The sequence below is a fragment of the Acipenser ruthenus genome, chromosome 41 (genome assembly GCF_902713425.1).
Source record: "Acipenser ruthenus chromosome 41, fAciRut3.2 maternal haplotype, whole genome shotgun sequence".
Classification (NCBI taxonomy): domain Eukaryota; kingdom Metazoa; phylum Chordata; class Actinopteri; order Acipenseriformes; family Acipenseridae; genus Acipenser; species Acipenser ruthenus.
In genome coordinates this window covers 4,754,526-4,781,990 of record NC_081229.1, presented here as the reverse complement: position 1 = coordinate 4,781,990, position 27,465 = coordinate 4,754,526, and the positions used below count along the sequence as shown (strand labels likewise).

At 40.3% G+C, this 27,465-nt stretch overlaps 2 protein-coding genes across 2 annotated transcripts; both read left to right on the top strand.

The window, feature by feature from the left end:
• Positions 1 to 1,035: 1,035 nt before the first annotated feature.
• LOC117433984 (casein kinase II subunit beta) lies at positions 1,036 to 8,524 on the top strand. Its single transcript, XM_034056464.3, has 7 exons — positions 1,036 to 1,194; positions 2,285 to 2,367; positions 3,353 to 3,455; positions 4,965 to 5,080; positions 5,486 to 5,561; positions 6,273 to 6,462; positions 7,152 to 8,524. The coding sequence occupies exons 2-7, from the start codon at positions 2,296 to 2,298 to the stop codon at positions 7,240 to 7,242; spliced, it is 648 nt and encodes a 215-aa protein (XP_033912355.1). The 5' UTR covers positions 1,036 to 1,194; positions 2,285 to 2,295; the 3' UTR covers positions 7,243 to 8,524.
• Positions 8,525 to 11,058: 2,534 nt separating this feature from the next.
• LOC131709027 (zinc finger protein 239-like) lies at positions 11,059 to 24,872 on the top strand. Its single transcript, XM_059010631.1, has 6 exons — positions 11,059 to 11,490; positions 12,691 to 13,190; positions 14,008 to 14,698; positions 21,172 to 21,193; positions 21,468 to 21,948; positions 22,272 to 24,872. Exons 2-6 carry the CDS (start codon positions 12,734 to 12,736, stop codon positions 23,051 to 23,053), a joined length of 2,433 nt encoding a protein of 810 aa, XP_058866614.1. The 5' UTR covers positions 11,059 to 11,490; positions 12,691 to 12,733; the 3' UTR covers positions 23,054 to 24,872.
• The last annotated feature ends 2,593 nt before the right edge of the window (positions 24,873 to 27,465 follow it).

The window sequence follows — 27,465 nt, the reverse complement described above, 5'->3', positions numbered from 1 at the left end:
AGAAGAGTTCCAGGTCGTATCTGACTAAGGTAGTCAAATATAAAAAAATACATATTTTAATTGTGGTTGTGTGATATTTTTTATTGATATTAATATCAGGTAAAATACAGTAAATAAATTATTTTGCTGTTCAATAAAGGTAGAACATGTTGTACACAGTACCATATATTCGTTTGCTGTTTTAAAAGAATAAGAATACCAATTTCAAGTCGCCTACAGTATCTTACAGTACGCATTCGGCAATATCCAGACCACAACAGTCTTATCCAGACCACATCAGGCTTTATAATCAATTGTGTAAAAGAGATGTAATTTCAGCAGTGTGGAGTAGTGGTTAGGGCTCTGGACTCCTAACCAGAGTGTCATGGGTTCAATCCCCGGTGAGGGACACTGCTGTTGTACCCTTGAGCAAGGTACTTTACCTAGATTGCTCCAGTAAAAACCCAACTGTTTAAATGGGTAATTGTATGTAAAAATAATGTGATATCTGTATAATGTGAAATAATGTATAATGTGATATCTTGTAACAATTGTAAGTCGCCCTGGATAAGGACGTCTGCTAATAAATAAATAATAATAATAATAATAATAATTTCAATAGGCAAGCACAGCGATGCTACACCTTGAAAGGTGATATACAGCTTCTGATTTACATTCTATGTTGAAAGAAACTTTCACATGTGTGCAGTGATGGTTTTTTTGTTTCATTCCAAACTGGCCAATCAACAATCATAAACTTGGCTCAAAAGTATCATTAAACATTGTGAAACTGTAAACTTACCTAATGTGGTGTTGACATGTCACATTAACAGCAATAATACTGAGATATTTACATTATTTCAACATTACATCATTATATATATATATATATATATATATATATATATATATATATATATATATATATATATATATATATATATATATAGAATCAGACACACGGTTTTGGTATCTTGGCGTGACAATTATTAAAACTACAATTCCCATAAAGCCGCAGCGCTGGAGGAGATCACGTGTGTTCACCGATCGCCGCAGCTGCGCTGTTCCCCTCATTGCAGTAACCGAGGTAGCTGCTGTGTGGGCCGCAGTGTTGTCTGACATAAATCCGCATAGAAACACAAAAATACTGTTAAGAAGAGAAAAAACAAACCCGATTCGGTGTTCTTCAAAAGCTGAGAGACTCTCTCTTCACCTGTAAGTTTGTAAAACACCGAGAGTATATGTTTTTATCTGTTTTTAGAAGTGTTTTCTTAATATGTCTTGGTGGGGAAAAATAGCAGGCCCAAGCATCACGAAGCAGCCATATTTTGTAGAATTGTCATAGCGCCGTAGAGTTGGATACCGTAGCTGTTTGTATTTTTTTTAGATTCAACTAATTTAGGATTAAAAACCGACACTAGCGTAGCACAGCCATTAGCCCTTAAAAACATTACGTTAGAAGTAGCGGCGGTAGAAACACGTTCATGTTTAGAAACAACAGCGCTGTTTGCAATGAGCCGCAGTGTAAGATGAAAATCGAGTCGATATTGCAGTATTGTGAACAGTTCTAGCTGTGAAATAAAGGTCTGTCTCGCATTCTCTAAGCGGTTGGTTTTAGTTTAAGATCATTGGGTTTAATTTGAAATGGCATAACCTCCTTTTCAGGTTTTGGGGTACTGTTGGAGCTTACAGTAATAATGGGGCTGTTTTTCACAAACACTAAATAGATGGGCATTCGTTTTTTTGTATTAGAATGGAATAATATTTTTTTGATTTGATACCTGTAAGAAACGACCTGTTGAAATGAGCAACGAGTCTTAAGATGGGGATGTTGCCTGCATTCTAGGGACGTTGTTTCACCTTTTAATGGAACTGTAAGCAGGTATATTTGCAGAAATTGATTGCCAACTTTTTCATGTGTTTTAGCCACTCGTGCAATTGTGCTTAATTTAAGCAAATGTCTTACTGTTTACACTTATTCTAATGCGAGCCCTGTCTTTTAAACAATACCATTTCATATTTATAATAATGCCGCATGCTGAAAACTGACATTTCAAAATGGCACTCACATTACACAATTGAAGGAAAAGTAGATGAAAAAACTTAGAGCAACATTGCACAAGGGGGCCAACATAGAATAAGATACACACAATATAATAATGTGGGAATACACAATTTCTGGAAACATTCCCCATGATAGTTCCATTAAAGCGACTGTATGTATGTGTGCGTGTTGAGAACCTGAAATATTCTCCACATTCCTTGCATTTTGAATGTTTTGTAAAGTGTGTTTTTATTCCTGCAGAGGAGATTAAAATGAGCAGCTCGGAGGAAGTGTCGTGGATCTCCTGGTTCTGTGGACTGCGAGGCAACGAGTTCTTCTGTGAAGTAAGCGTCTGTCTCTTACCTGTCAGCTTCATCTGGGTTAGAAACTCACTAACACTGTAATAATACAAAATAAACACATTTTAACAGAAGCAAGTTTGGTCTGAACTATGGTTGGTCATTACTGTTAATTTAATGTCCAAAAACAAAGCATTTGAATTAATCTCACAAATCCTGACTAATTTAACTATCATACTAAATTCAGCTTGTTATATAATATTCCCATATAATCCAAACACAACATGCTGTAAAACAAAACATAAAGTATTGCCTTTTTTAATCAAGAAAACTTGAATACAATAGGTAAGGATATGATTTTGGCACATTGATTTTTAGTACATTTCACAGGTGAATTGCGGGGGTAAAAAACAAGAATTCACGGAAAGGCCACCAAATAATGTAGCTACATCAACATACACAAGTATTTAACTATTAGGCTTACACCAAAACCAATAATATAAACTTTTGCTTTTGACTGCTGACAAGTTTAAATGTTACTTTATAAAACTTTCACACCAACGTAACTAACTTTTTTTTTTTGGGGGGGGGAATACAGTACTGTACGATGCAGGCTTTCACACTGTCCGCGTAGCGAAACAGACAGTGTCTGAAATAAACTGTGTACCTATTTCTCTGTGTGCTACAAGTCCTTCTGCTGGATGGAAAATTAAGGTTGTTTTTGTAGTTTTGTGACGTGAACAGGCATTTTACAGCTTTCAAAAAACAGGACTGGATTAAATGCTTTGAAAATACATCCCAATGTATCATGCAAGGGAAGATTGATGCGCAGTGCTCAGATGGAAATAAGTTGGATACATTCCTTGAGCTTGTTACCTAAACACTGGGGCTCAAGCACATATTAAAACGAAGCTTCTTTCCATCTCTGACAGTGAGTCGTTACACCCCTATCGGTGGATAGGTACAGTCATTCTTGACGCTGCTAGTTTTTTGTATTTACGGTATGTGTGTTTCTCTCTCTCTTCCACAGGTGGATGAAGACTACATTCAGGATAAATTCAATCTGACCGGGCTGAATGAACAGGTGCCACACTACCGGCAAGCACTGGACATGATTCTAGACCTGGAGCCAGGTAGGTCCCACGCTGCATGTGAGTTGAGGTCCTTACAGGTCCTGCATTGTGATCTGCTTTTACTTACATTTACACACTGCACTAACACTTTCTCTAACCCATGCTTCAAAATATTCATTACTATTATTACTGCTCCCTTCCTTTTATTCTGCTGAGAAATATGCACTTGGTGGTTGAATTCATATTACAAATACAATGCTATTGATAAGCTGCTTAGAGGTGCAATCCGCAACCAGTGTTAGGTAACCAACAATAATTGGTGCATTTAGTATTCAAAAGCAAACTTGTGTAGACTCTTCAGTAAATACTACTGGTGCATAGCAATGTATGTGCATTATGAGAACTTTATTATTCAAAAGTAATGAATGCAATTTGTTTAGGAGATTCTGACATTCCTCATCACAAATAGCTTTACTTTATCAACATGCAAGGAAGGTGTGCTTTTCTGGGTCGCTTGGCACGCAGGGCTCCAAATGAAGCACTCCAAATGTTCAATTGCACCTCTCAAGTAAAAACATGCCCTATCACCAGTTACTGCATCTCTAAAGCTGCTGCATTCTGGTACCCCTTGCTGTAGGTCACAGCTAGGCCAGCCTGTGGTGCAGTAGCCCGGTATTCGCTGGTAGAACACAAAGCCTGGCACACAGTCCCAGAAAATTCTGCTGTGATGGGAACACACTTCTCATCTCGCCTGTAGACTTATTATTTGGAGCTGTTCATGCAGCTGTGAGAGAGGAACAGTTCATTACCCTGGTCCTTTACAATAATGCTCAATTGTAAGCGTCTGATCCTGAATTCTGACATTGAAGTATCATTGTATTAGCGATGCAACAATTAATCAGTTACTGATAAGCATGGTTTTTATTTGATTGATTTTTAATTGCTCTTGTTCCCTATTTGGAGCCACGTACACGCACATCTATATTATGGATGCATATTATGATTGGTTTGGTATTGTATCAACTTTTAGCTGTTTTTGACGCCCAATCATTTTTTGGGAAAACCGCAATGAAAGTTTAAAACTAAAAAACTGGACCTTATTTCTGCAGCCAAGGAAGCAGGACATATCACTATTACACACGTGTGTGTGTGTGTGTGTGTGTGTATATATATGTGTGTATGTAGCAACAAAGTAATCGGACAAATACAACAAATTTCAATACTTGCACAGTAAATTATGCTACCTTAATAAAAGAAAAATAAACTGACTTGCTCACAGAAGCATCAGATTTAACTAACTGTACCAAGTTTCACCAAAATCTGAAATCTATCGTGATATTTTCACAATTTTGGTTGATTTCGTATAGAATTACCCTTTTGCATTTTAATACAGTTTTATCAATGACTATGTGTCCTATAACAAGTTTAGTAGTTTTTGAAGGGCTTTTGTCTGCACATTTGATTTATACCTGTCCAACATTTGTTGCGGATTTCCACCTCTGCACCGCTACACAGCACAGACACAAAGCTATGAAACACTGGCACAGTGACGGTTGTGTGTGTTTGTAGATGAGGAGCTGGAAGATAACCCAAACCAGAGTGACCTGATAGAGCAGGCTGCAGAGATGCTGTACGGACTGATTCACGCACGGTACATCCTCACGAACCGCGGCATCGCGCAGATGGTAAGCCAGCCACAGGGATCCAGCTTAGTACTAAAAAAAACTGTCCCTCTACTGGTGTATGCAATCAACGTTTAACAAAATATACCTAATATATTAATGAGTTAGTAGCTTCCGATGTCATTTTAATTGCTGTTTTTACCTTCTCATTAATATCTTTCTGGGGGTTGGAATCAGTCAGTGTTACTGGGTTCTGCTATTCCAGTACTGAGTCATACTGATCAGGTTTAACCTTTATCTGGTTTTGAGCTTGTGTGGAGAAGTGCAGGGTCTGAAGTCATTCCATTCAAAGCACTGTAATTTCTGAACGGAGCACTGTTGACTGTTTTCTTGTTATAGAGAACTCGCTCTCCGTCTATCAGGAGTCGCTTGGTGGCTAACTGTCTTGTTGTGAACTCTGTCTTTCAGCTGGAGAAGTACCAGCAGGGTGACTTTGGGTACTGTCCCCGAGTGTACTGTGAGAACCAGCCCATGCTCCCAATCGGTGAGTGAACACCCTTTGAACACTGAAGTACCGCGTGCGTGTGCTACTCCTGCTCTGGCATCGCTGCTTTCTTTCGATTACGTATTGAGGCTTTTCTCTTTCTGTTTTCTCTCTTTCTCTCTGTGTAGGGCTTCAATGTAAATCTTCCTCACTCTCTTTGTTGGGGAGTCTACATCCCTGCTATCTGTGTAGTCTCAACAGTTTAACTGTGTATGCGTGTGTTTAGTTTCTGTTTCTTTTTCAAATTGCTTGTTTCACAAACCCTGATTTAGCCTAGATCTCGGGCTACCTTACCTAAGCTAACAAAAACAGTCCAAGGGGGCTCTACAAGGTCTTAAACTTTAGGATTAAACATATTTCAAACATTTTGAACTACAAAATACTGGGGATGTTTGTACACCAATCAGAAAAGCCGTCATTGTTGTTTTATGAATTACTGCAGCATATATCTGTACATAAGGTTGTGTATACAGCATTCAATTCAAGACATTAGAATATTAAATAAATTGCACTATACACTTAAATAAATGCCTGCGTATATGTTTGACTGGTTATACGTTTAGGAGAAATGTTAAATTAACACCATATTAGTTTGCTAGAAGTAAATAGCTGCCCAGTAGACTCCTGGATTTGACAACCAGATTCAACTCCTTTGTGCAAGAGGTAGGTAGGTACGGGACCCCAGTGTAACCGGATCTCACCCCTCCCCAGGCCTCTCTGATATCCCGGGTGAGGCCATGGTCAAGTTGTACTGTCCCAAGTGCATGGACGTGTACACCCCCAAATCATCGCGGCACCACCACACTGACGGAGCCTACTTTGGGACGGGGTTCCCCCACATGCTGTTCATGGTGCACCCCGAATACCGCCCCAAGAGGCCCGCCAACCAGTTCGTACCCAGGTGAGAGGGGGAATGTGGGCCAGGTGTTATCGCTCCATTTAAACCTGTCAGCACAGGGGGTGGGGGGTTCGCGTATTATCAATCACGCATGGAGTACAGACTTCAGAGTTGGAATTAATCATAATTTTATAGATTAATTGTTACAATTTCTATTAAAAAAATATTTGATCCAGCTGGAAATACCTTTCGGAATGCAGAAAGATTACAAGAAAATACATTCATGGTTGTATAAAACTTTGCGTGACGCTGAGATGGAATTATTTTCTTGTGATCCTGAACCTGTTTTGCTTTCTGTTGTGGAATGTGTTGGAAAGTGAATGAGATGGGAGGTAGTTTTATAAAGTGTCTGAGTTCTACACTTCCAGTATAAAACACAGATGATTTCAGCTTTGTAACAGTAATACTTCTGTCCTTGCACCAAGCGGCAGTTACTGTTCAAGCACCAGGTTTTATTTAAAGTTGTGATATTGTACATTTTCCATTTATATACATAACTACCTGCATGGCAGGGATTATGGGCATCTCCATAATCTTAAACATCCTGCTGCTGCTGAAGATTATTCATTAATGAAGGTCCTGGCTTGAAGGGTCTTCTGGACTGTGAGGTGGCTAGCCATGACTTGAATCATAACTTAACCACTTGTGATTGATTGATTGATTGATTGATTGATTGATTGATTTTTCCCAAGGCTTTACGGGTTCAAGATCCACCCTATGGCTTATCAGCTCCAACTGCAGGCAGCCAGCAGCTTCAAGAGCCCCGTCAAAGCCATTCGCTAGAGCTGCAGCGCCCCCTAGCAGTCTCCCGAGCACAGTGAACCATCAGAGTGACGCACACAGAGACGCTGGCTCCTCAAACAATTGACAGAGCAGTCTGACTTTTCCACTCAACGGGGGGTGGGGCACTGACACACTGGGGTCATTTCAACCAGATTCCTCTTTCCTTTTGTCATTCATAAAAAAAAAAAAAAAACATTTAAACAAACTATTGTTTAAATGAAGTTTTGTCATATTGTGACACGTTCTACAAATATTCATTAGAATGTCTCCCCCCAAGTGAAGGGTAATTCTATCTAACTTGTATCCTAGTCTTGTGTACGAGTGAAACCTGTATTCACTGGGGGGTAGTTACACTTCATTTGTACTGTAGTCGTCTCTCGCCCCTCCCTCTCACTTCTATTGGAGATAATCTGTTCAGCTAGGGACAGGCAATTAGTAGACTCGAGACAGGTTTTACTTTGTGAAGCCATTTCTGTAGGTATAACAAGTCTCAGATTAGACTATTAATAATATTGCAGCATTATTATTATTATTTAGTAATTTAGCAGACGCTTTTATCCAAAGAGACTTGGGGGTGAGCTATGCTGCTGCTGAGTCACTTACAATAGGACCTTGGTATGTCTCATCCGAAGGACGGTATAGTGTGCACTACTAGAATTATTATTATAGAAAAACAAATTGAGTGCCTAGTTGAAAAACTTAGGCAAATTGTGATGCACTGATTTCCCCCCCCCCCCCCCCCCCCCCAAATAGACAGAAAAACAGGCCACTGAAGGCATTGTACCAAAATGCAGTTAACACCCCAAGAAGCAAACCTCTCCCCCTTAATTTAAGCACTCATACGCTGTGTACCTGAACAATTGGTTGATACCAGTAACATTAACAGGGTGCATGCTACATACATCTTGATCAGTCCTCGTTTTAAATTTCAAACAAATGTAATCTGCATCCATCGCAACCTGCATTCTTTTCATGGTCCTGCTGCTGCATGTTGACGGAAGAAACGGGAAGTGATTTGTATGTTTATTTTTTGGGGGGGGGCAGGGGGAGTCTGTTTTAGTTTCTGCTTCTGCGTTACATAAGTTATCTTTTTTTTTTGTCCTGTTTTCCTGAAGTCAGCCTTCTTTGAAAATAAATGCTAATAATAATAATAGTCTGTGCCCCCACCCACAAAACAAAAACTTGGATTGTTCATTATTTCTGTGTGATTATACTTTCAGTCCGTTATAGTTTAATATTGTATGTATAATTTTTCTTTTTTAAATAAAGAATGTGAATTATATCAGCCCTTTTAAACGGATTGTCTTTGTGTCTGCTGAAATGGAGATTTATTTTGTAACAATCGCTATTTCCTAACCAGTTTTACTGTTCTGATGCATTTGATTCCCAACCGGTAATTGGTAGAGGACCTCCTAGGTAGTGACTTACTAATTTATCTCTTAAAGTGATTGTAGCTACCAAGATAATTCCATAATTCTTCAGGTTTGAAGAAAACAATGCATCTTTGTGGTGAACATGTATTTTGATATTATAGAATAATATCTGGTACCACTCTGGGTTAAAGAAAGCTCTCAGTTTTGATGCTTGGCCTTTAGGAAATGTTACACTTGCACTCCTGGGTCATTTCACCTCCATAGTGTCTTCTTGCACGAAGCGCGTTGGTCAATGGGGACTCTACTTCAGCTTAGTCTCCCAAAGTCATTGCATTTATCTATTAAACTGTCCAGCAAAATGAACAAAACCGTGTAACTTTTGTCTTCGATATTTTAGTAATGTGTGCCGTGGTGCAGTAACCACAAAAACGACCAAACATGTACTTCCACTTCAGCTTCAGTTATAAATGCAATTCTTCAGCTTTGTCTGACTTGGAGACACATTCACAGGGCCTTTACCCCAGTCCAGTGTTTCTTAAAAGAAATGACATTGAAGTTATAAAAGATTGAAAATGTAATTTAAGAGCTCTTCTGTGTTATCTGTGAACTACTTCCACTAACACAGCTGATGTGGCTCTAGCAGATCACTTGTGAATCACGCAGAACAAACTCCACTCTACATGCTCTGCATGCATACGTGGTTGGTTTACCATTAAAAAAAGACTCATTTGGGTTTGTTGCTAATGTATTATTGGTTGGGTAAAATATAGCACAGCCCTGGAATCATGAGTACTTCTGATAATTATATCATAGTTATTTGGGTGTGCATTAACCATTGCATTTAAATTGCACCTGTCCCAAATACATTCTAAATGCAGTACAATCACGTTCTTAGTTGATTTAACATATTCACCTAATAGCTTTGTCCACATGACTTCAATTTAAAACAGATACAATTAATACATTTACTTCCTCAATTGATTAAAACTTACACAGCAGAAAGTTAGTGACAATCTCAGATGAAGAAACAACAGTTGCTGATCACATTAATATTTTAGACCTGTAAACATTTTATATTTCAATCATGATTGTGAAAGCAACTCTGAAAACAAAAACCAAATCAGCCGAGTTTATTCAGTGTGGTTCTTTCGGCAGTTTGAACGAGGCATTCCAATGCACTGTGTGATGATCTGTAAATGTGCCCAATATGTTCTGTCCCCTTAATTTTTTATATTGGTGTGACTGGGTGTATTTTGGTTTGATTTGTATAGTTTGGGTTATGTATCACGGGTGAGTTACAATGTATAGTGGTATGTGAGCACAGGGATGTGTGTTTGTGTGTGTGTGGAATAGTGGGTGACAGGGAGGCAGTTAAAATCCTACCTGCAAAAACACGTGGGAATGTGGCTGGAGCCGTGAATTGAACAAATGGAAAGGTTACATAATTACAGAAAGGAAGCGGCAGCAATGTTTATAGATCCCATTGCAAACCAAACAATGGCTTAAAGCTGTAGTTTTCTGTTTTTAAACAATAAAGTCTAATTTAACATGTGGCTGAGGGCATGTGTTTTTATTGTAAAATGCTTTAATGGAATCCACAGAGAATTGATTCAAGTTTGAGGAGCAGTTTAAATCCTACCCTGGATCTAACAGCTCCAGTCCAATGAGAGAGAGAGAGAAAATGAATCGGGGGCTGCCCCAGTCTCCACGCAGGTGGTTAACAGGGCTGTGTCACCAAGTGCTGCAAACGGTGGTGTTGCTATTTGACGAGGAGACACTGTCTTTTCTGGGTTTCACATGCGCGCACAACAATTCTAAACTCAACGATGAGTAGTAACACTTCCAAAAAGCATTCCTAATTTCTGTTGCCGACTTAACAAACTCACCGACTCTTAAGAGCTGATGAGCTACTCAACAAAAAAGATTGTGGCACCCACAGCTAATATCAAACCGTGCTACAAAAATTACGAATGGATTCTGGAAGTAGATAACGAGACTGCAGATCGGATTCAACAAGGGAAATGTAAAAAAAAAAAAAAAAAAAAAAAAAAAATCATTTTAGCCCCATTAAAATGTACAAATAAATAGTATTGCAACCTGGAACAGGTATTAATTGTCTTGAAATATTCTGTTTAGATTCTGCAGCTGCACAATATGCAGAAATGCTGTTATCTTCAATGGAAATGAAATCTCCCATACTACAGCGTTCTAAAGCAGATCGATATCTCTCTCTCTCTCTCTCTCTCTCTCTCTCTCTCTCTCTCTCTCTCTCTCTCTCTCTCTCTCTCTCTCTCTCTCTCTCTCTCTCTCTCTCTCTCTCTCTCTCACACACACACACACACACTCCCTAGCTTTCCCCAGTCGTGTTGACGTCATGTTCCTGTCACAGACAAAGACCAATCGGGCTATCGGCAGCTTTGATATAAAATGCTCAGTGAATACCTGACCTGTGGCAGGCATATCCCAAAAGCATTGGTTGGTGATCGTCTTCGAATTGCAAGGCAATTACAGTTGAGTTTAGGTATGCAAACAAACGTGTCATGTGACCGAGTCAGGTGATAAGAGCTTCAGTGACGTGTTGAAAGGGGTCCTGCAGTCATTTAAGTACACGTCGTGAATATAATCAACAAGAAATGCCAGAAGTAAACAAATAAAATAAAATAAAACCCGATTTAAACGCACCAGTAGACGATAACAAAAAAGTAAGTTTCATTTTGTGTTGAAGTTTGGTTGTTTGCAAAGGCGTGGCGGGCATCAACAACACCGATTCAAGGTTCGTTTAAACTGAGACCTGTGACTGAAGCCTGCCTGCTGCTATAGTATTATTATAGCGACATGCTTTTCAGCACGGTAAATGCTTCTTGTACAAGAACAGGTACGTAATGTACTCTCTGTGTATGTATGCCATTTATGCTTCTTCATTGTAGATTTGTTACATAACAAATATATTAAGATGTTTTCCGCATGGTATAAGAATTTCCTACTAGCACAGAGATGAGACCAAAATTATGATAACGCGGTCATATAGACGTAAGCTAAAACTAACTAGAATATAAATAATATAGATGAATTAATTGTTTTGTCACATAGTTTGAGCTGTGTCAGAATCTCACCTCGAGCACACTGCGCTGAGTGAGATCGAAACACCCTCCACACAGTATTAACGTGCGGTTATGGGCAGATTTAAGGATTTTATATTATTGTAATAAGGTCTTCACTTATGTATCTTTTAAAATGCATTCGCCTTGAAAATCAGCCTTTATATTTAACTTGTAGGTGAACTCAAATGGCAGAGCGAGCCCCTAGATCAGAGAAGGAGATTGCAAAGGGATTATTATTATTATTATTATTATTATTATTATTATTATTATTATTATTCAACTCGCCAACTTTCCTCCATCATTCTTCAAACCGGACTCCACGTGTTAGAGCAGCAGTCTGAATGGGCAGTGCCACGCACTTTCCATTACTGTACGCATTCATAATTCTCCCTTAAATGTATCATTGCTTATTGTATCCTGTTCAGATATTGTGTTGTGGTTGACCTGAGCAAGCCAAATGTCAGTTTATAGTGTGGAGTGGTGAGTAACCATTTAGTATAATCAAGCAAGATGTATTTAACGGTGCGATTAAGAGTGTGGGGGTGATTAATTAGACTCGTGTAAAATACGTTTAGGGATTTCTTATTTAAAAATAAATAAATAAATAAATAATAAATACAAGATTAGGAATTACTCAGCTAGTTTGGCAGTTTTTTTTTTTTTTTTGGTACTGATTAATATTAGGCAAAATAATTATAAACAACTGGATAGTGTTAGAAACACTATCGTAACTGTTACAACTGAAACAAATGTGTTGGAATAAGTTGCACAAAATAAATCTACAATGAATAATACATGGAATAGATAAGTGATGTAAACTTTTACAACAAGTAAAATCCTATGGTATTATAAACTTTAGCAACAGATTCTATGTCACTTCAGTAGTAAAGCCCTAGTATTGAGGCCAGGTTTTGTCAGCCCCTTGAATGGCTTTAGTAACACTGTATTTAAATATGTAAATACATTTATTTCAGCAGCTACTAAACATAGAATCCCGTGTGATACCACAGTGTGACGATGGAATCTGTCCAGATTAAAGAGGAGCTCCCTGAACTTGAACTGGTCCCCATTAGCGAGTTCATGGCTTCCCTCCCCATTAAACAGGAGCTCTGTGAGATGCAATATGACAGCAGCCAGCCAGAGGTCTCTGAGATTAAAGCTGAGCACAATGAATTGGAGATCCCCCAGACAGAAGAACCCCTTCCTGTTAAACAAGAAGAGGTGCTGGAAACTGTCCGTATTAAACAGGAGCCCCCTGAAGTAGAGTTTGACCACATGGAACCAGTGAAGGAAGAATCCGAGGACTTCAAACCAAACATCCCTGAGCTGGAGCCTGTACGCCTGCGGGAGTGTAGCGTGGTGCTGGAGAGAATCTGCGTGAGAGAGCAAGGCGCTGGAGAGGAAGGCTCTTCCAGCAGCACGCAAGGAGGTGGAAAGGAAGACAGGCATTCATATTCAAAACACAGTCTAGCAGGTGAGTGACTCCCAGTAGCTGTGACATTGTCATTCTAGATTGTGTGATATCCACAGTGTGTTTGAGACGGAGGGAGCATGTAGATTAGATTACTAGGTGCTTGTTTTTCCTGCACCACTCCAAGCAGTTCAAGATAGGACTCACTACTGATAAACTTAACATCTACATATAATGCTGCCATTGGGGCAGGAGGTATTATATCAAGGGGGAGAAAAACCAAAGTACTGTTATATTATTATAAATGTTCAGCGTAAAAGTATGGATATTATTGTAAAGGTGTGATGCAATGCTCTTGCATAGTGCTGCAAGTGTCTAATGTACTGTGATTGCATAGCTCTGCAACCAATCAAAAAGATGATTTACAAACACAGAAAGAGAGGGAGCAGTTCCAGTCTCCAAGCACATCACTGACAGCTGTTCTGATTAGATGTTGGTTTTTCTGATGCAGATTACATTCCAGTTCTGTGTATGCATCTGTACATACCCCAAGATAGATAACAAGTTACTAAATGCCATGATGAGAATGATATAATTGTAATCTAATTCTGATGAGAAAGATATTATTGTAGTGTATGCTAGGGGAAATAGACCTGCAATATTACAGGAGAACTTTGAAGTCAGATTTTGTTCCCAGAGCTCAGTTTCACCAGCATCAGTCTTTACTAACTTTGCTTTCACACATAAAGGCTTTAAGTTGACCTTTTGTGTAGCTAACGTGGTGTAACCCAGTGCAAGCCCCCATAGCTCCACCACCCAGCCACATGCCCTAAGCCTGCAAGCAGACTCTCTTACTTTCTTTCTTGTTCATATTTTCCAGGTTCCAGTCCAGCAGCTAAAGCGAGGGCGGGCAGAGGAGAATATCCTGACTGTGGGAAAGGTTTCACCCAGGTACATGTTAACACACACCAGAGAATTCACACAGCAGGGAAAATGTATCGGTGCACTCACTGTGGGACGAGTTTCAATCAGTCTACAAGACTTGAAAGACACCAGCGAACTCACACAGGAGAGAAACCGTATTGCTGCTCTAAATGTGGGAAGAGTTTCAGCCAATCGGCACACCTTGAGAGACACCAGCTAATTCACACAGGAGAGAAACCGTATCACTGCTGTGAATGTGGAAAGAGTTTCAGTCAGTCCGGAGATCTGAAAGCACACCAGCTAATTCACACAGGAGAGAAACCATATTGCTGCTCTGAATGTGGAAAGTGCTTCAGAAAGTTAGGAAACCTGAAAACACACCAGCTAATTCACACAGGAGAGAAACCGTATCACTGCTCTGACTGTGGGAAGAGTTTCTGTGATTCAGGGCACCTGAAAAAACACCAGCGAATTCACACAGGAGAGAAGCCGTATTACTGCTCGGACTGTGGGAACAGCTTCACTAGAAAAGACAGCCTAGAAAAACACCAGCGAATTCACACAGGAGAGAAACCGTATTGCTGCTCTGACTGTGGGAAGAATTTCAGTAGAAAATACAGCCTGAAAATACACCAGCGAATTCACACGTGATAGAAACCGTATCACTGATCTGACTGGGAGAGTTTCTGCATTAAACACACCAGTGAATTCAGAGAGGAGAGAAACCTTAAAGACAAAGTTCAATTGGACTTTTCACTCATTAGGGAAAAAATGTTAACCTTGCATTATGAATCCTTGCAGGGCTCTAAATTGAAACCTAAAAGAGCAAGGCCAAAATGGCCTTTGGTTCAATCAATTTGTAGAGGCACCACGGCCACTAAACTTAAGTCAAGGCCAAATTTCAAGTATCGTTTTATAAAGTATCACATTATAAAATATCACATTACAAAATATCAATACAGATAAGAGCAGTTATGAAAGTACAATAAGATAACATTTAAGAGCAAAATAAAGAATGCAGTAAAGTATAAGTAAGAGCGAGTTTGACTAGGAGCAGTTAAAACTTATAGTAAATAAGTCTTACACACGCCTGGGTGTTGCGAGGCACGAGGCAATAGGCTGAGTGTCGCTTATTGTGCTTATAAAACTACTGTTTTATAAAAATAAAATAACATTTCAGCTTTAAATTAAGCTGTATATAATGTATCATTCAGGCAGTGCGTAATAGATCCTATATGTAGTCTCTAGAAGCTACAAATTAGCTATGTTTTTCATTATTCTTTTTAGATATTCAAGTTTTTAAGCTTTGTTTGAAAAACTAAAAATGGAACTGCTTATTTACTGTTTTATATACTTCGGCGCCTCCCCAAGACACAGCTGTTCAGACAGCATCTGTAAACCTCACAACTCTCGACTGGACTATATGGCACCCAACTTAACAGCTGCACACTTTACTGTATTCTACTACTGCTCTTAATCAATGGAACAACTGTAATTTACCCTGGATAAGGGTGTCTGCTAATAAAATAATTTAAAATCACTGTTTCACCTTGCACACTCTGCACATTTATTTTGAATTCCTTCAAACGCGCTGCCTGCAGCTGTTCTCAACATTAGTTTAACCCATGACTTCTTCAGAACCTCCCAGACGGTCAGTGAGGCAGGCATGCAGAATATCACATCGGTCAACCTGAACAAAACTGTTCACTGCATTATAATACACACTGGTATCTACAATTACTGTAACGTGTTTGACCTTTTACACCATATTCTTGAAAATTAGAACCTCGGGTTTTTGTTTTTTTTGTTTGTTTTTTGTCATACGGTGTCCCTTCGCTGTTAAGATCCAACACACCGATCTGCCCCCTGATTTTAGATTCTGCAGTGCTGCACTACAGAACCTATCGCCGTGCCCAAAGAGACAGAGATTTTGAGATTGTAAAGAAAATAAATCCACGAAATTGCCCCTAGCCTTGCGTCGACCCAGGGGACTTTTTTGACCTGAAAAAAGAAACAAGGACCAGGGGTCACAAATGGAGATTAGATAAAGAACAGAAAATAGGAGGCACTTTTTTACACAGAGAATTGTGAGGGTCTGGAAACAACTCCCCAGTAATGTTGTTGAAGCTGACACCCTGGGATCCTTCAAGTAGCTGCTTGATGAGATTCTGGGATCAATAAGCTACTAACAACCAAACAAGCAAGATGGGCTGAATGGTCTCCTCTCGTTTGTAAACTTCCTTACATTCTTAAGACAGTTGTTACTGTACGGTTATGTGATGTTTTTCAGCCAATCACAGCGTTTAATTTATCCAAACCATTTTATTATTGTACTTCTATTAGAATATATAATAAATTGCTTCTCACTACGATACACAGATCGTGTGTATGCGCTATTCTAGTGACACTTAACAGCACTAGTGGTACCGCTAATGAAAAATGCACGACTTTTTTCTTTTTTTTTTTTTTGATACGCACTGAAAATTCTGCAAGTCGATGCAATGTTTGTTTGTTTTTTTCAGCGATCGCGAGGGACTATTTAATAGCACATCTTCTCCTCAGTTTAGCATAAACTAAAGTCAGAAATCTCGTTCCCGCGTGTAACATACTGTGACGTGCACGGGGGCGCTATGCAAATTAGTTACAGAGCGCACAGGATCATGGATAACTGTTAACTGGAATAAAAGGGGTATTAAACATTGAGAGGGGGAGCTGTTATAAATGTGGGGAGGGACTGAGGTGGTGTATGCTCAAACATGGGGGACTTGGGGGACGCGTCTTTGTAGTGACCCCCTCTGCTTTTACTGTGTTCAGCAGATAGCCTTTGGGCTCTGTGTTAGTAAAGTGCGTGACCTTGCAATGAGTGTGTCTGTTTGTTCTTCTCTCTATTGCCAAATCATCATAGTGTGATTGCTTCCAGGGAGTCCTTGTAAGGGCTGTCCATTAACCCTGTTTTGTTACATTGATGTTATCATTGGGATGAAAAAAAATAAGTAATCCAGCGTTGAGCAGGAGCAGATAGAAGACGGAGAGGGACCAGTGGCTGTGATACGACCCCGAGCCGTCACAGAACCGGTGGGATGGCGGACTGGAGGATCAAGGCTGGTGCCTTGCCTGCGGGGAGTTCGGGCACCAAGTGGCGTGCTGCCCCGTCCAGGAGGAAGGGGACCTACTGCCTGCCCAAAAACGAAAGCGGAGGAGGGGCGGCTGTTCGTGGAGGTTAACGAGGGATCCTGGACCATCTCCAGTGTGTGAGATGGAAGACCCGCCGCCCGAGAGAGCACCTCCGCTATCTGCCTTGTTAAGAGAGCCACCACTGGAACCGCCAGTCCTTTTAAGGGCTCCTGCAAGGGGTGCGAGCAAGGGGCAGGAGCAGAGAGAACTGCTGCCGAAGAGCCCAGATCTGCCGTCGCCTGAGGAAGAACCCCTGTTGCCTGCGAGGGAGCCCCTGATACTGGGGTGCCGAGAGTCACTCAGGCCAGAGGAGGAAAGCAGACTGCTTTCCGCACAGCACGGCCAGCCGGCCCACCCACCAAAGCCCTTAGAGGGAAAACCGGACATGCGGGGAGGGGGTCTGTGTTTCAGGGGTGGAGGTTGCCAATCACAGTCGTATGCTGCATGGGGCCCTGTGAACTTTTTGGGGGCAAAAAGGCTAAGGTGGGGGTAATGTAGCGATCCGTGTATTATGTTTGCGTACTGTATTCCCTCTTGTTTCCACTGTGTGTTTTTAATACTGCTGTATTGTGTTCCCCCCCTCTTTATCACCTGTTGTTCGCTCTGTCCCTGTGGCTGTGCGAGCTATCCTGCATGCATGTGTGCTCTGGCCCCTGTCATTGGCTGTTGGTTGTGTGTGCCCATTGGTCCTAGTGTGCGGCTGGGGACCAATAGGATAGCTGTTCGTTCCGACACTCGATTAGCATAAAGGGGCGGAGCTAAGTTATAAAAGTGTTGGATGCTCATGGTGGTCGTTCCAGGGCAAGCAGCAAGAGCAATGGTCTGTGTAGGGTGCTAAGAGATATCCTAAATAAAGCTTTGAACCTAAAAGCAGCATGTCTCCTTCTGTTCTGCCTATTGCGTGAAACGCTACAATACAAAATGCTCTGGGTGAACTGAAAAAAATGTTTTCTTATGAAATGGACAACTAATGATAATAAACAAAAGTGAAAATCAAGTGATAACGGCATAGCGTGACCCTCGGGGGACTTCTAAGGCTATGCAGGACGACTTAGAAATGCTAAATTAAAAATCATAGTAAAGAACATAATGATCTTGAATTAATGCTGATATTAATGTGTATATTAATAAACAAAGGGCGAGTTTTTATTCTGTATCCTGTTCAGAATGTTACATACAGAGCAGGGAGTTTTGTACTTGATCCACTGCTGGCAAGTATCTGTGCCGTTTCTACTTATTTGTTTATTTAGCAGACGCCTTTATACAAGGCAACTTACAGAGACTAGGGTGTGTGAACTATGCATCAGCTGAAGTCACTTACAACTACATCTCATCCGAAAGACGGAGCACAAGGAGGTTAAGTGACTTGCTCAGGGTCACACAATGAGTCAGTGGCTGAGGTGGGATTTGAACTGGGGACCTGCTGGTTACAAGCCCTTTTTTTTAACCACTGGACAACACAGCCTCCTAAATATCAATCAAGATTCATCTTGAAACAGGCCAGTACAATGTCAAGTACTTTAAACAAGATTACATATTTACACTTCAACAAACGGAAATTGAACATATATATATATATATATATATATATATATATATATATATATATATATATATATATATATATATATGAATTTGTGTTTATAAACTTTGTTCAAGTATGTTATAAGAAAATATGTGTAATCTGAATTATAATGAGACATTTTAAGATAAAGAAATCATAATACATACTAGAAATTACTGCTGAATGATAGCACCGTGCAGTAAAGACATTTTATAATAATAATAATAATAATAATAATAATTTTAAAAGATTGTTTATAGAAAAAAGAATATATAAAGCTTAAGTTGTAATGCAGATACAAAGAATTGGTGCATCTTCCAAAATACAAAACACGAAAACCGCGAGTTTGTAATCTGATTGTATGCCCTTACGAGAGTTTAAGTTTTGCGTACAATACACGCGTTACACTGCCACCAGCTGCGTCTGTCGCTGCAGAATGCACCCCTGTCATGTCACCGAGTCAGCTGATAACAGCTTAGTGACGTTTAAAAGAGGAACCTGTTGGCAATTAATAAGACCCAGCGCCATTTATAAAGCCGTATAAAGAAAGAACAGCAAAACAAGAGTTAATAAAAACGCGACTAAGGCATTCGGAGTCTTTATTATTATTATTATTATTATTATTATTATTATTATTAGTAGTAGTAGTAGTAGTAGTAGTAGTAGTAGTAGTAGTAGTAGTAGTATTTAAATGCTAGTGCACATCCGTTTGCAAGGCGTGGACGATAAACAAGTAAGTTCCTTTTTTATTTATCTTTTAATTATTATTAAAATGTAGTTTGCGACACACGGATGTGGCTGGACACAGATTTGTTTGCAAAATGAACAAAAACAAGACCGATTCAATTTCAATTTAAAAAAGGCCAACAATATGCTTGGATATATTGTGAGAAGTGTTGAATTTAAATCAAGGGAAGTAATGTTAAAACTTTACAATGCATTAGTAAGACCTCACCTAGAATATTGTGTTCAGTTCTGGTCACCTCGTTTCAAAAAGGATATTGCTGCTCTAGAAAGAGTGCAAAGAAGAGCAACCAGAATTATCCCGGGTTTAAAAGGCATGGAGTATGCAGACAGGCTAAAAGAATTGAATCTATTCAGTCTTGAACAAAGAAGACTATGCGGCGATCTGATTCAAACATTCAGAATCCTAAAAGGTATAGACAATGTCAACCCGGGGGACTTCTTTGACCTGAAAAAAGAAACAAGGACCAGGGGTCACAAATGGAGATTAGATAAAGGGGCATTCAGAACAGAAAATAGGAGGCACTTTTTTACACAGAGAATTGTGAGGGTCTGGAACCAACTCCCCAGTAATGTTGTTGAAGCTGACACCCTGGGATCCTTCAAGAAGCTGCTTGATGAGATTCTGGGATCAATAAGCTACTAACAACCAAACGAGCAAGATGGGCTGAATGAGGCCTCCTCTCGTTTTTAAACTTTCTTATGTTCTTATGGGACTTCTGGGGTGCTACACTGAACTTTCCTATAATTAGGTGTGTGTGCGTGCGTCACCCTGCGTGAGTCTGCGAGTGGAAGCGCGTTTAGTGTCTAGGCAGCGCTGGCGTGCTGCCTAGGATGTCACGTGTACAGTGCAGGGGTCTGTGTTGGCTGCACTGGATTTGTGTTTGGTCCCGCCAGTCAGCTGCTTGTGCGGGACCGAGGGTCTGAGCGATTGGTCCGTGTGTATGTAAATGTGTCGCTGTGAGTGTGTGAGCCAATAGGGTTCAGGGGGGCGGGGGATGTCACTATTTACCACCTGCATGTTGTACTTAAGGTGATTTTTCGTGTAACAATGTTTCTTTCAATACGGTAAACGATACAGTTTAGTGACTGCCTTCTTAGAATGAAGGAACTGCACCCGGATTCGCCAGATCTTATTTTATGTTAAACTTTATCAGAATAATTTGATTTGCCTTGTTGTACGTGTTTAAAACATTTTTTTTAAAATATGTTAATTAATGTATCTGTTTATGCCAGTCTCGTTTATATCCGTGTCAATTCATATGGTATATCAAAGTGGGCCTCAAATATGTTGTAATGTTTCTAAAAATCTTAATAGTCTGAGAAAGGACATGAAATACTAAATAAGGGATGTCAATACTATTGTAATGAACAAATACTTGAAATTGCTTTTGTTTTCTTTTACACAGATTGTTAGTTAAACTAGAAATTATAATTGGTGGTTAATGTTAACGAAATGCTTGTATTTAACACATGTTCTTGAATGATCTTGTATTGTGTACAGGCGCACTCCACTTATAACGGATCCTGTTAGATCGGAGTTCTGTTTGCATTGTATTGAGAGACATGACCCCGCCAAACAACATGACTTGTTTAACGTATATACCGTTTAATACGTACAGTTTTCCTGTTCCACAGGCAGATATTTTGCGCAAATAAGGTACACCGGGGACAGTAAATGACAGTCATGGCAGCATTTGTGACGTCAGGCAGGGAAACAGTTGCTGTTTATTTGTATTATTCTATGTTTTTGTTGGCACAGCCGTTGTACAGTTTAAATATAAAATTTTTTTATTACATTTAGCGAAAATCAACATTCATAAAAGGGTACTGCTTATTATACTGTACGGCCCACAGGGCGTGTTTTGTGTCGGTCCCTTGAATAGCCTTAGTAGCACTGAATTACATTTATTTTATTTTTTATTTAGCAGCTACTAAACAGAATCCCATGTGCTGCCATGGACAGTGTGAAGATGGAATCTGTCCAGATTAAAGAGGAGCTCCTTGAATCTAAACTTGTCCCCATTAAAATGGAGTTCTCTGGCCTGGCTTCCCTCCCCATTAAACAGGAGATATGTGACTGCTGTCACCTACAGGTCTCTGAGATTAAAGCTGAGCACAATGAATTGGAGACAAAAGAACACCTTTGTGTTAAAGAAGAGGTGATGGACGTTGTCCGTATTAAACAGGAGCCCCTTGAAGTAGAGTTTGGCCACATGGAACCAGTGAAGGAAGAATCCGAGGACTTCAAACCAAACATCCCTGAGCTGGAGCCTGTATGCCTGCGGGAGTGTAGTGTGGTGCTGGAGAGAATCTGCGTGAGAGAGCAAGGCGCTGGAGAGGAAGACTCTCCCAACAGCATGCAAGGAGGTGGAAAGGAAGACAGGCATTCATATTCAAAACACAGTCTAGCAGGTGAGTGACTCCCAGTAGCTGTGACATTGTCGTTCTAGATTGTGTGATATCCACAGTGTGGTTGAGAGGGGAGGGAGCATGTAGGTTAGATTACTAGGTGCTTGTTTGTCCTGCACCTCTCCAAGCAGTTCAAGATAGGACTCACTACTGATAAACTTAACATCTACATATAATGTTGCCATTGGGGCGTATACCCCAGTGTGTAACCTAGTGCAAGCCCCCACAGCTGAAATTCACATGCTTTAGTCCACTCCACCACCCAGCCACATGCCCTAAGCCTACAAGCAGCCCCTCTTACTTTCTTTCCTGTTCATATTTTCCAGGTTCCAGCCCAGCAGCTAAAGCGAGGGCGGGCGGTGGAGAATATCCTAACTGTGAGAAAGGTTTTGCCCAGTTAGAGCATTTTAAAAAGCACAAGAAAGTTCATAAAGGTGGTAAATCGTGTCGCTGCTCTCAGTGTGGGAAGAGTTTAAGTAATGCAAGACACCTGAAAATACACCAGCGAATTCACACTGGACAGAAACCATATAGCTGCTCTGACTGTGGGAAGAGTTTCTATAGAAAAGACAACCTGAAAAAACACCAGCGAATTCACACAGACCAGGACCTGTATTGCTCTGACTGTGGTGTAAGTTTCAGTAGAAAAGCCAGTCTGAAAAAACACCAGAGATTTCACACAGGAGAGAAACCGTATCGCTGCTCTGACTGTGGGAAGAGTTTCAATCGGTCAGAACACCTTGAAAAACACAGACGAATTCACACAGGAGAGAAGCCGTATCACTGCTCTGACTGTGGGAAGAATTTCAGTCGGTCAGCACACCTTCAAAGACACCGGCGAATTCACACAGGAGAGAAACCGTATCACTGCTCTGACTGTGGGAAGAGTTTCAGTCAGTCCGGAGATCTGAAAACACACCAGCGAATTCACACTGGAGAGAAACCGTATCACTGCTCTGAATGTGGGAAGAATTTTAGACAATCTGGAGACCTGACAGCACACAAGCGAATTCACACGGGAGAGAGACCGTACCACTGCTCTGTATGTGGGAAGAGTTTCAGTCATTCAGGACACCTGAAAAAACACCAGCGAACTCACTCCAGATAGAAACCGTATTACTGCTCTGATTATGGGAGAGTTTCTGTGTTAAACACACCAGCGAATTCAGAGAGGATAGAAACCTTAAAGACCATGTTCAATGGCACTTTTCACTCATTAGGAAAACATTTTTAACCTTGCATTATGAATCCTTGTAATATTTGTTTTTGGGTATCACTCCTAAGAGCATACATTGTAAATGGTAAAAATTCACTTCAATTGCTTGCACCCTGATTGTCAGAAAGTGGGCAGTGACATGGACACATCACAAGAGGCTTCTCTGCTGCTGTCAGTGCAGTCAGAGTGGGAATGTGCAGAAAGGAAACCCATCTGCAACTATCAGGAGCAATCCATAACTCGTGTGGTGAATGAGTTTCAGGGTTTAGGATTTAAACTTAATTTGAAAATAAATAAATTGATGGAAACGAGTATCCTAACCTCGGTATGTAGCATCCCTGAGACCAGACTGCACCGTCCTGATTTGTCTTGTAAATTCATCATGGTTCTAGAATGAATGAAAAACTTTACTGTCCTATAACTGTATTATGACATGAATGACTGAATATTGCGCGACCGTGTAGTTTTGCATTGTGCATTGTCCAGGCTTTTATTTGTGCCTGCTTTTGTAAACTGACCCAAATAATACCAGTGTAGCAAGCATGTGTATGGATCTTCACGGAGGATTGGTATGATTTCAGTTAACGCAGCTGCGTTGTGTGAGGTTCAAGCTTCAGAATGTTAGCAATCTCATACTCTGCGTTGTAGTTCCCACTGTGGAGAACTGGAAAACATGGACCTGGGAATACTTGGATCTGAGTGGACTAAAGGACTGAACCTATACTGAGGTGCTCCCCTTTCTCGTGCCCGCCAGTGTGCAGTTGCTTGTTTTGCAGAAATCCAGTTCGGGCTTTTTTGTCGACTGCTTCCAAAGCATAAACAATTGTGATTGAAAGAAGTTAGCGGCTGCTGACAGAAAGAAATGGCTCAGAAGAATTGATTTTTTTGCTGTCTATTTAGCTGTACTATAGTAATAATGCTAAATTTAAAGAGTAAGTAGCGGGGTTCCGAAACGTTTCACGTCCCCACGTGTTGCTACAACTGTTTAAATAACATACCTGGTATTTTTCTTTTCATTGCTACAGCCTGACAACTTTTTGCACTTATAACTTTAAAGTATTTTCACAATGGCTGCTCTAATACACTGATAGTGTAAGGATTATTGCCTACATTGTCAAACAGGTAACACAGCAAGAATGATCCATGATGTGGTACGGAACAGAAAAGCCAGAGCACTTAAGTGGGGATGCCTGGGTCAGTAGATTGCTTGTGTTTAATATTGAGAGCAGCGGGGATGCCTGGGTCAGTAGAATGCTTGTGTTTAAGATTGAGAGCAGTGGGGATGCCTGGGTCAGTAGAATGCTTGTGTTTAATATTGAGAGCAGCGGGGATGCCTGGGTCAGTAGAATGCTTGTGTTTAATATTGAGAGCAGTGGGGATGCCTGGGTCAGTAGAATGCTTGTGTTTAATATTGAGAGCAGCGGGGATGCCTGGGTCAGTAGAATGCTTGTGTTTAATATTGAGAGCAGTGGGGATGCCTGGGTCAGTAGAATGCTTGTGTTTAATATTGAGAGCAGTGGGGATGCCTGGGTCATTAGAATGCTTGGCTGTCCTTTTGATCTTTATGAATTTTGCTTTTGTGGATTCTTTTGCTATGCCTGTTTTATTCTCTTTTAGACAGAAAAAAATGTGTTTGTGGCTTTTAGTGTGTGTTTCTTACTGTTATAAAATTGTCAAAACTAATTAATAAAAAAATATTTGTGTACCATAACATTAAGACTTTGTACTTTCACTGGGACCCCCAACATTTCCATTGTTTTAGTTGAGAGTCCTGGACCGTCAATGGGAAAGCATTTTGGAGAGCCCTGCTTTAACACTGGGACATGTTAACTGATAGTCTGAGCTTTCTTCAGTGAGCTTTGATAACCAGCAGTGAGATTAACATGGTGTGAGCTAACTGTGCTTAACAAGGCTTGCAGGGAAGACTGACCCCCTTACTGAGAGAGAATGGGTGAGAATTATTTCAGTTTTTCTCAATCTCTAAAGCACTGATGCTATTAGCACAATTCAGTACAGTACAAACACCACAGTTGCACAATTTGCAAAACATCAAATACAATTGCAAAATGAATAGGTCAAATGTTTTCATACATCTTGCAAAACCTGATATTTACAGCAATGTAGGGTCATACCGGCAGCAGTGTGGAGTAGTGGTTAGGGCTCTGGACTCTTGATCGGAGGGTCGTGGGTTCAATCCCAGGTGTGGGACACTGCTGCTGTACCCTTGAGCAAGGTACTTTACCTAGATTGCTCCAATAAAAACCCAACTGTATAAATGGGCATCTGCTAAGAAATAAATAAATAATAATAATACCGTTTTAACTCTTCAACCAAAATAAAGTACAACTTTCAATTGGAACACGATCATGCAATTCAAAGGCTCAAAAAAACAGTATACACAAAACATGTCGTTTTTTTTTCATTTCATGGGCAATACATTTAGTAATTAATTTATAATTTAAAATATATAATAATAATAATAAACTTGCAAGATCAATGTTTGGTATTACAATAATATTTGCATTCTGCCTCACATAAGTTGCTCAGCTGTGTCACATAATCAGCAGATGTTCTCCTTAGCAAGGCACCTGCGGAAGAATCGTCTGGCGTGATGGATCCACGCTTGGCAGGCATCTGCCCCAATGTCGGACTGACCAAGTCCATTCCTTCAGGAAGTGTGCCCTGCTCAGGGGGATTGTAGTCCTAACCCTTCCACCTCCGAGAGGAGAAAAACTCATCGATTGGCTTGAGAAAGAGGGACAGATATGTGTGACACTCACATATGAAACAGCATTAAAGTGATTGAATTGCATCAAGTGACTCATGCAGATGGTATAGCATTTTACACTGTGTGAGAAACGTGTTAGTCGTTGTGCAAATGAGGAGTCCGTTTCTGTTTTTGTGTTCACTGTTTTGAGAATTGTGCTCGTTGTTTCAGGAATTTTGCGTTAGCAATTGAGAAAAACGAATGATTTGGTTGCACTGGTCTAATCTCACACACAGAGCCAGAAAGGACCCCCTGTGTTGTGGTGTATTGGTGGTTTCTGTTGCTCTGTGTCTATAAATCTAGCTTTTTTTTAGCTTGTGTGACAACGTGACTCTTCAACTAGCCCCACCTCCTCTACATTTATACAGACAGAGAGGAGAAGTAGACAGGCTAGTTGAAAGGGGACACTGTCACATGAATGGAATGAGGGAGGCTGTTCAGTCCTGGCACCTAGGATTCTGCAGGCAAGCTCAAAGCAAGACAGAGAACAATGAGGATAACACTGTACTGGAACAACAGAACCCAAAAGCACTGGACACTTTATAAGGACCAAAACCTAATATCGGGTTGGACCATGGGTGTCACCACCACAGGGGCCATGCCCCCCCCCCCCCCCCTGCACTTTTCCTACTGGTGGGGGGGGGGGGCAGTGTATGGTTTGCCCCCCCCCCCCTACTGTTACCATGCTTATTTTTTTAAATGTCCTCCTTACATGCAATTTGTGTGTATCAGTGTGAGTTCAGTGAATGCTGTATATACAGTAACATGTAGGAATACATTGCGTGCAGATTTGTGATTGCTCCTGTCGTACCTCAGCAGCAGAAGCAATATGAGTCTCAGGGGGAAGTCAGATGCTTTACACTGACCTCTTAAGGAATGTTACTAGAGGTAAGAGCTACCCTTGTGATTTGCAACTTTATGCACAGATCCATTCGTCCAGCATTGTTGCCCTCCCACTTTTTTCCTTGATGGCACCTCTGGCACACAATGCACATACTTAAGTGCAGAGAGGTAGGCTGAGGGCTGTGATGACGAATGCGATATTCAAGTTCATCCCAGATCTGCTCAATTGGATTGAGATCCAGGGATTGTGGGGGCCATGGAAGATGCCTGAAGTCTCTGTTGTGCTCTTCAGACAATGTGTGGATGGGTGCATTACTATCTGGAAAATAGCCCTCAAGGTACAACTGCAGCATTATTGTCTTGCTAAATTAAATATAGGAGCATTGTAGTGCTTTTCTTATCAGATCTAAGTACATATTTATATACCAACAGACAAAATCTCACTGCAAATGAACATTTAATCAAAACCTTTTATTAACATTCATTATTTAAATGTCGGCATAGGTCTGTATGAATAGGCTTGTTTCAATATCCTGTATATCTGTCATAAAAAAAAACAACAGTAACAATAACATTTCATTTGAACCAATTAATAAACTTGTTTACAAAATACTATCAAACACATTTTTTTTTTGTTGTTGTTTTTAAAAGTATGTGTAATACTGCATTCTATTATATAAGTGTCCATTATTTA

What these genes read in the sequence shown, in the direction of transcription:
- LOC117433984 (XM_034056464.3), top strand. Translation starts at nt 2,296, where the DNA reads ATGAGCAGCTCGGAGGAAGTGTCGTGGATCTCCTGGTTCTGTGGACTG. An exon ending in GCAACGAGTTCTTCTGTGAA is followed by an intron (nt 2,368 to 3,352) that starts GTAAGCGTCTGT and finishes TCTCTTCCACAG; the next exon opens with GTGGATGAAGACTACATTCA. An exon ending in CCAGCCCATGCTCCCAATCG is followed by an intron (nt 5,562 to 6,272) that starts GTGAGTGAACAC and finishes ACCCCTCCCCAG; the next exon opens with GCCTCTCTGATATCCCGGGT.
- LOC131709027 (XM_059010631.1), top strand. Translation starts at nt 12,734, where the DNA reads ATGGAATCTGTCCAGATTAAAGAGGAGCTCCCTGAACTTGAACTGGTC. An exon ending in AGATATTTTGCGCAAATAAG is followed by an intron (nt 21,194 to 21,467) that starts GTACACCGGGGA and finishes ATTTAGCAGCTA; the next exon opens with CTAAACAGAATCCCATGTGC. An exon ending in TTCAAAACACAGTCTAGCAG is followed by an intron (nt 21,949 to 22,271) that starts GTGAGTGACTCC and finishes CATATTTTCCAG; the next exon opens with GTTCCAGCCCAGCAGCTAAA.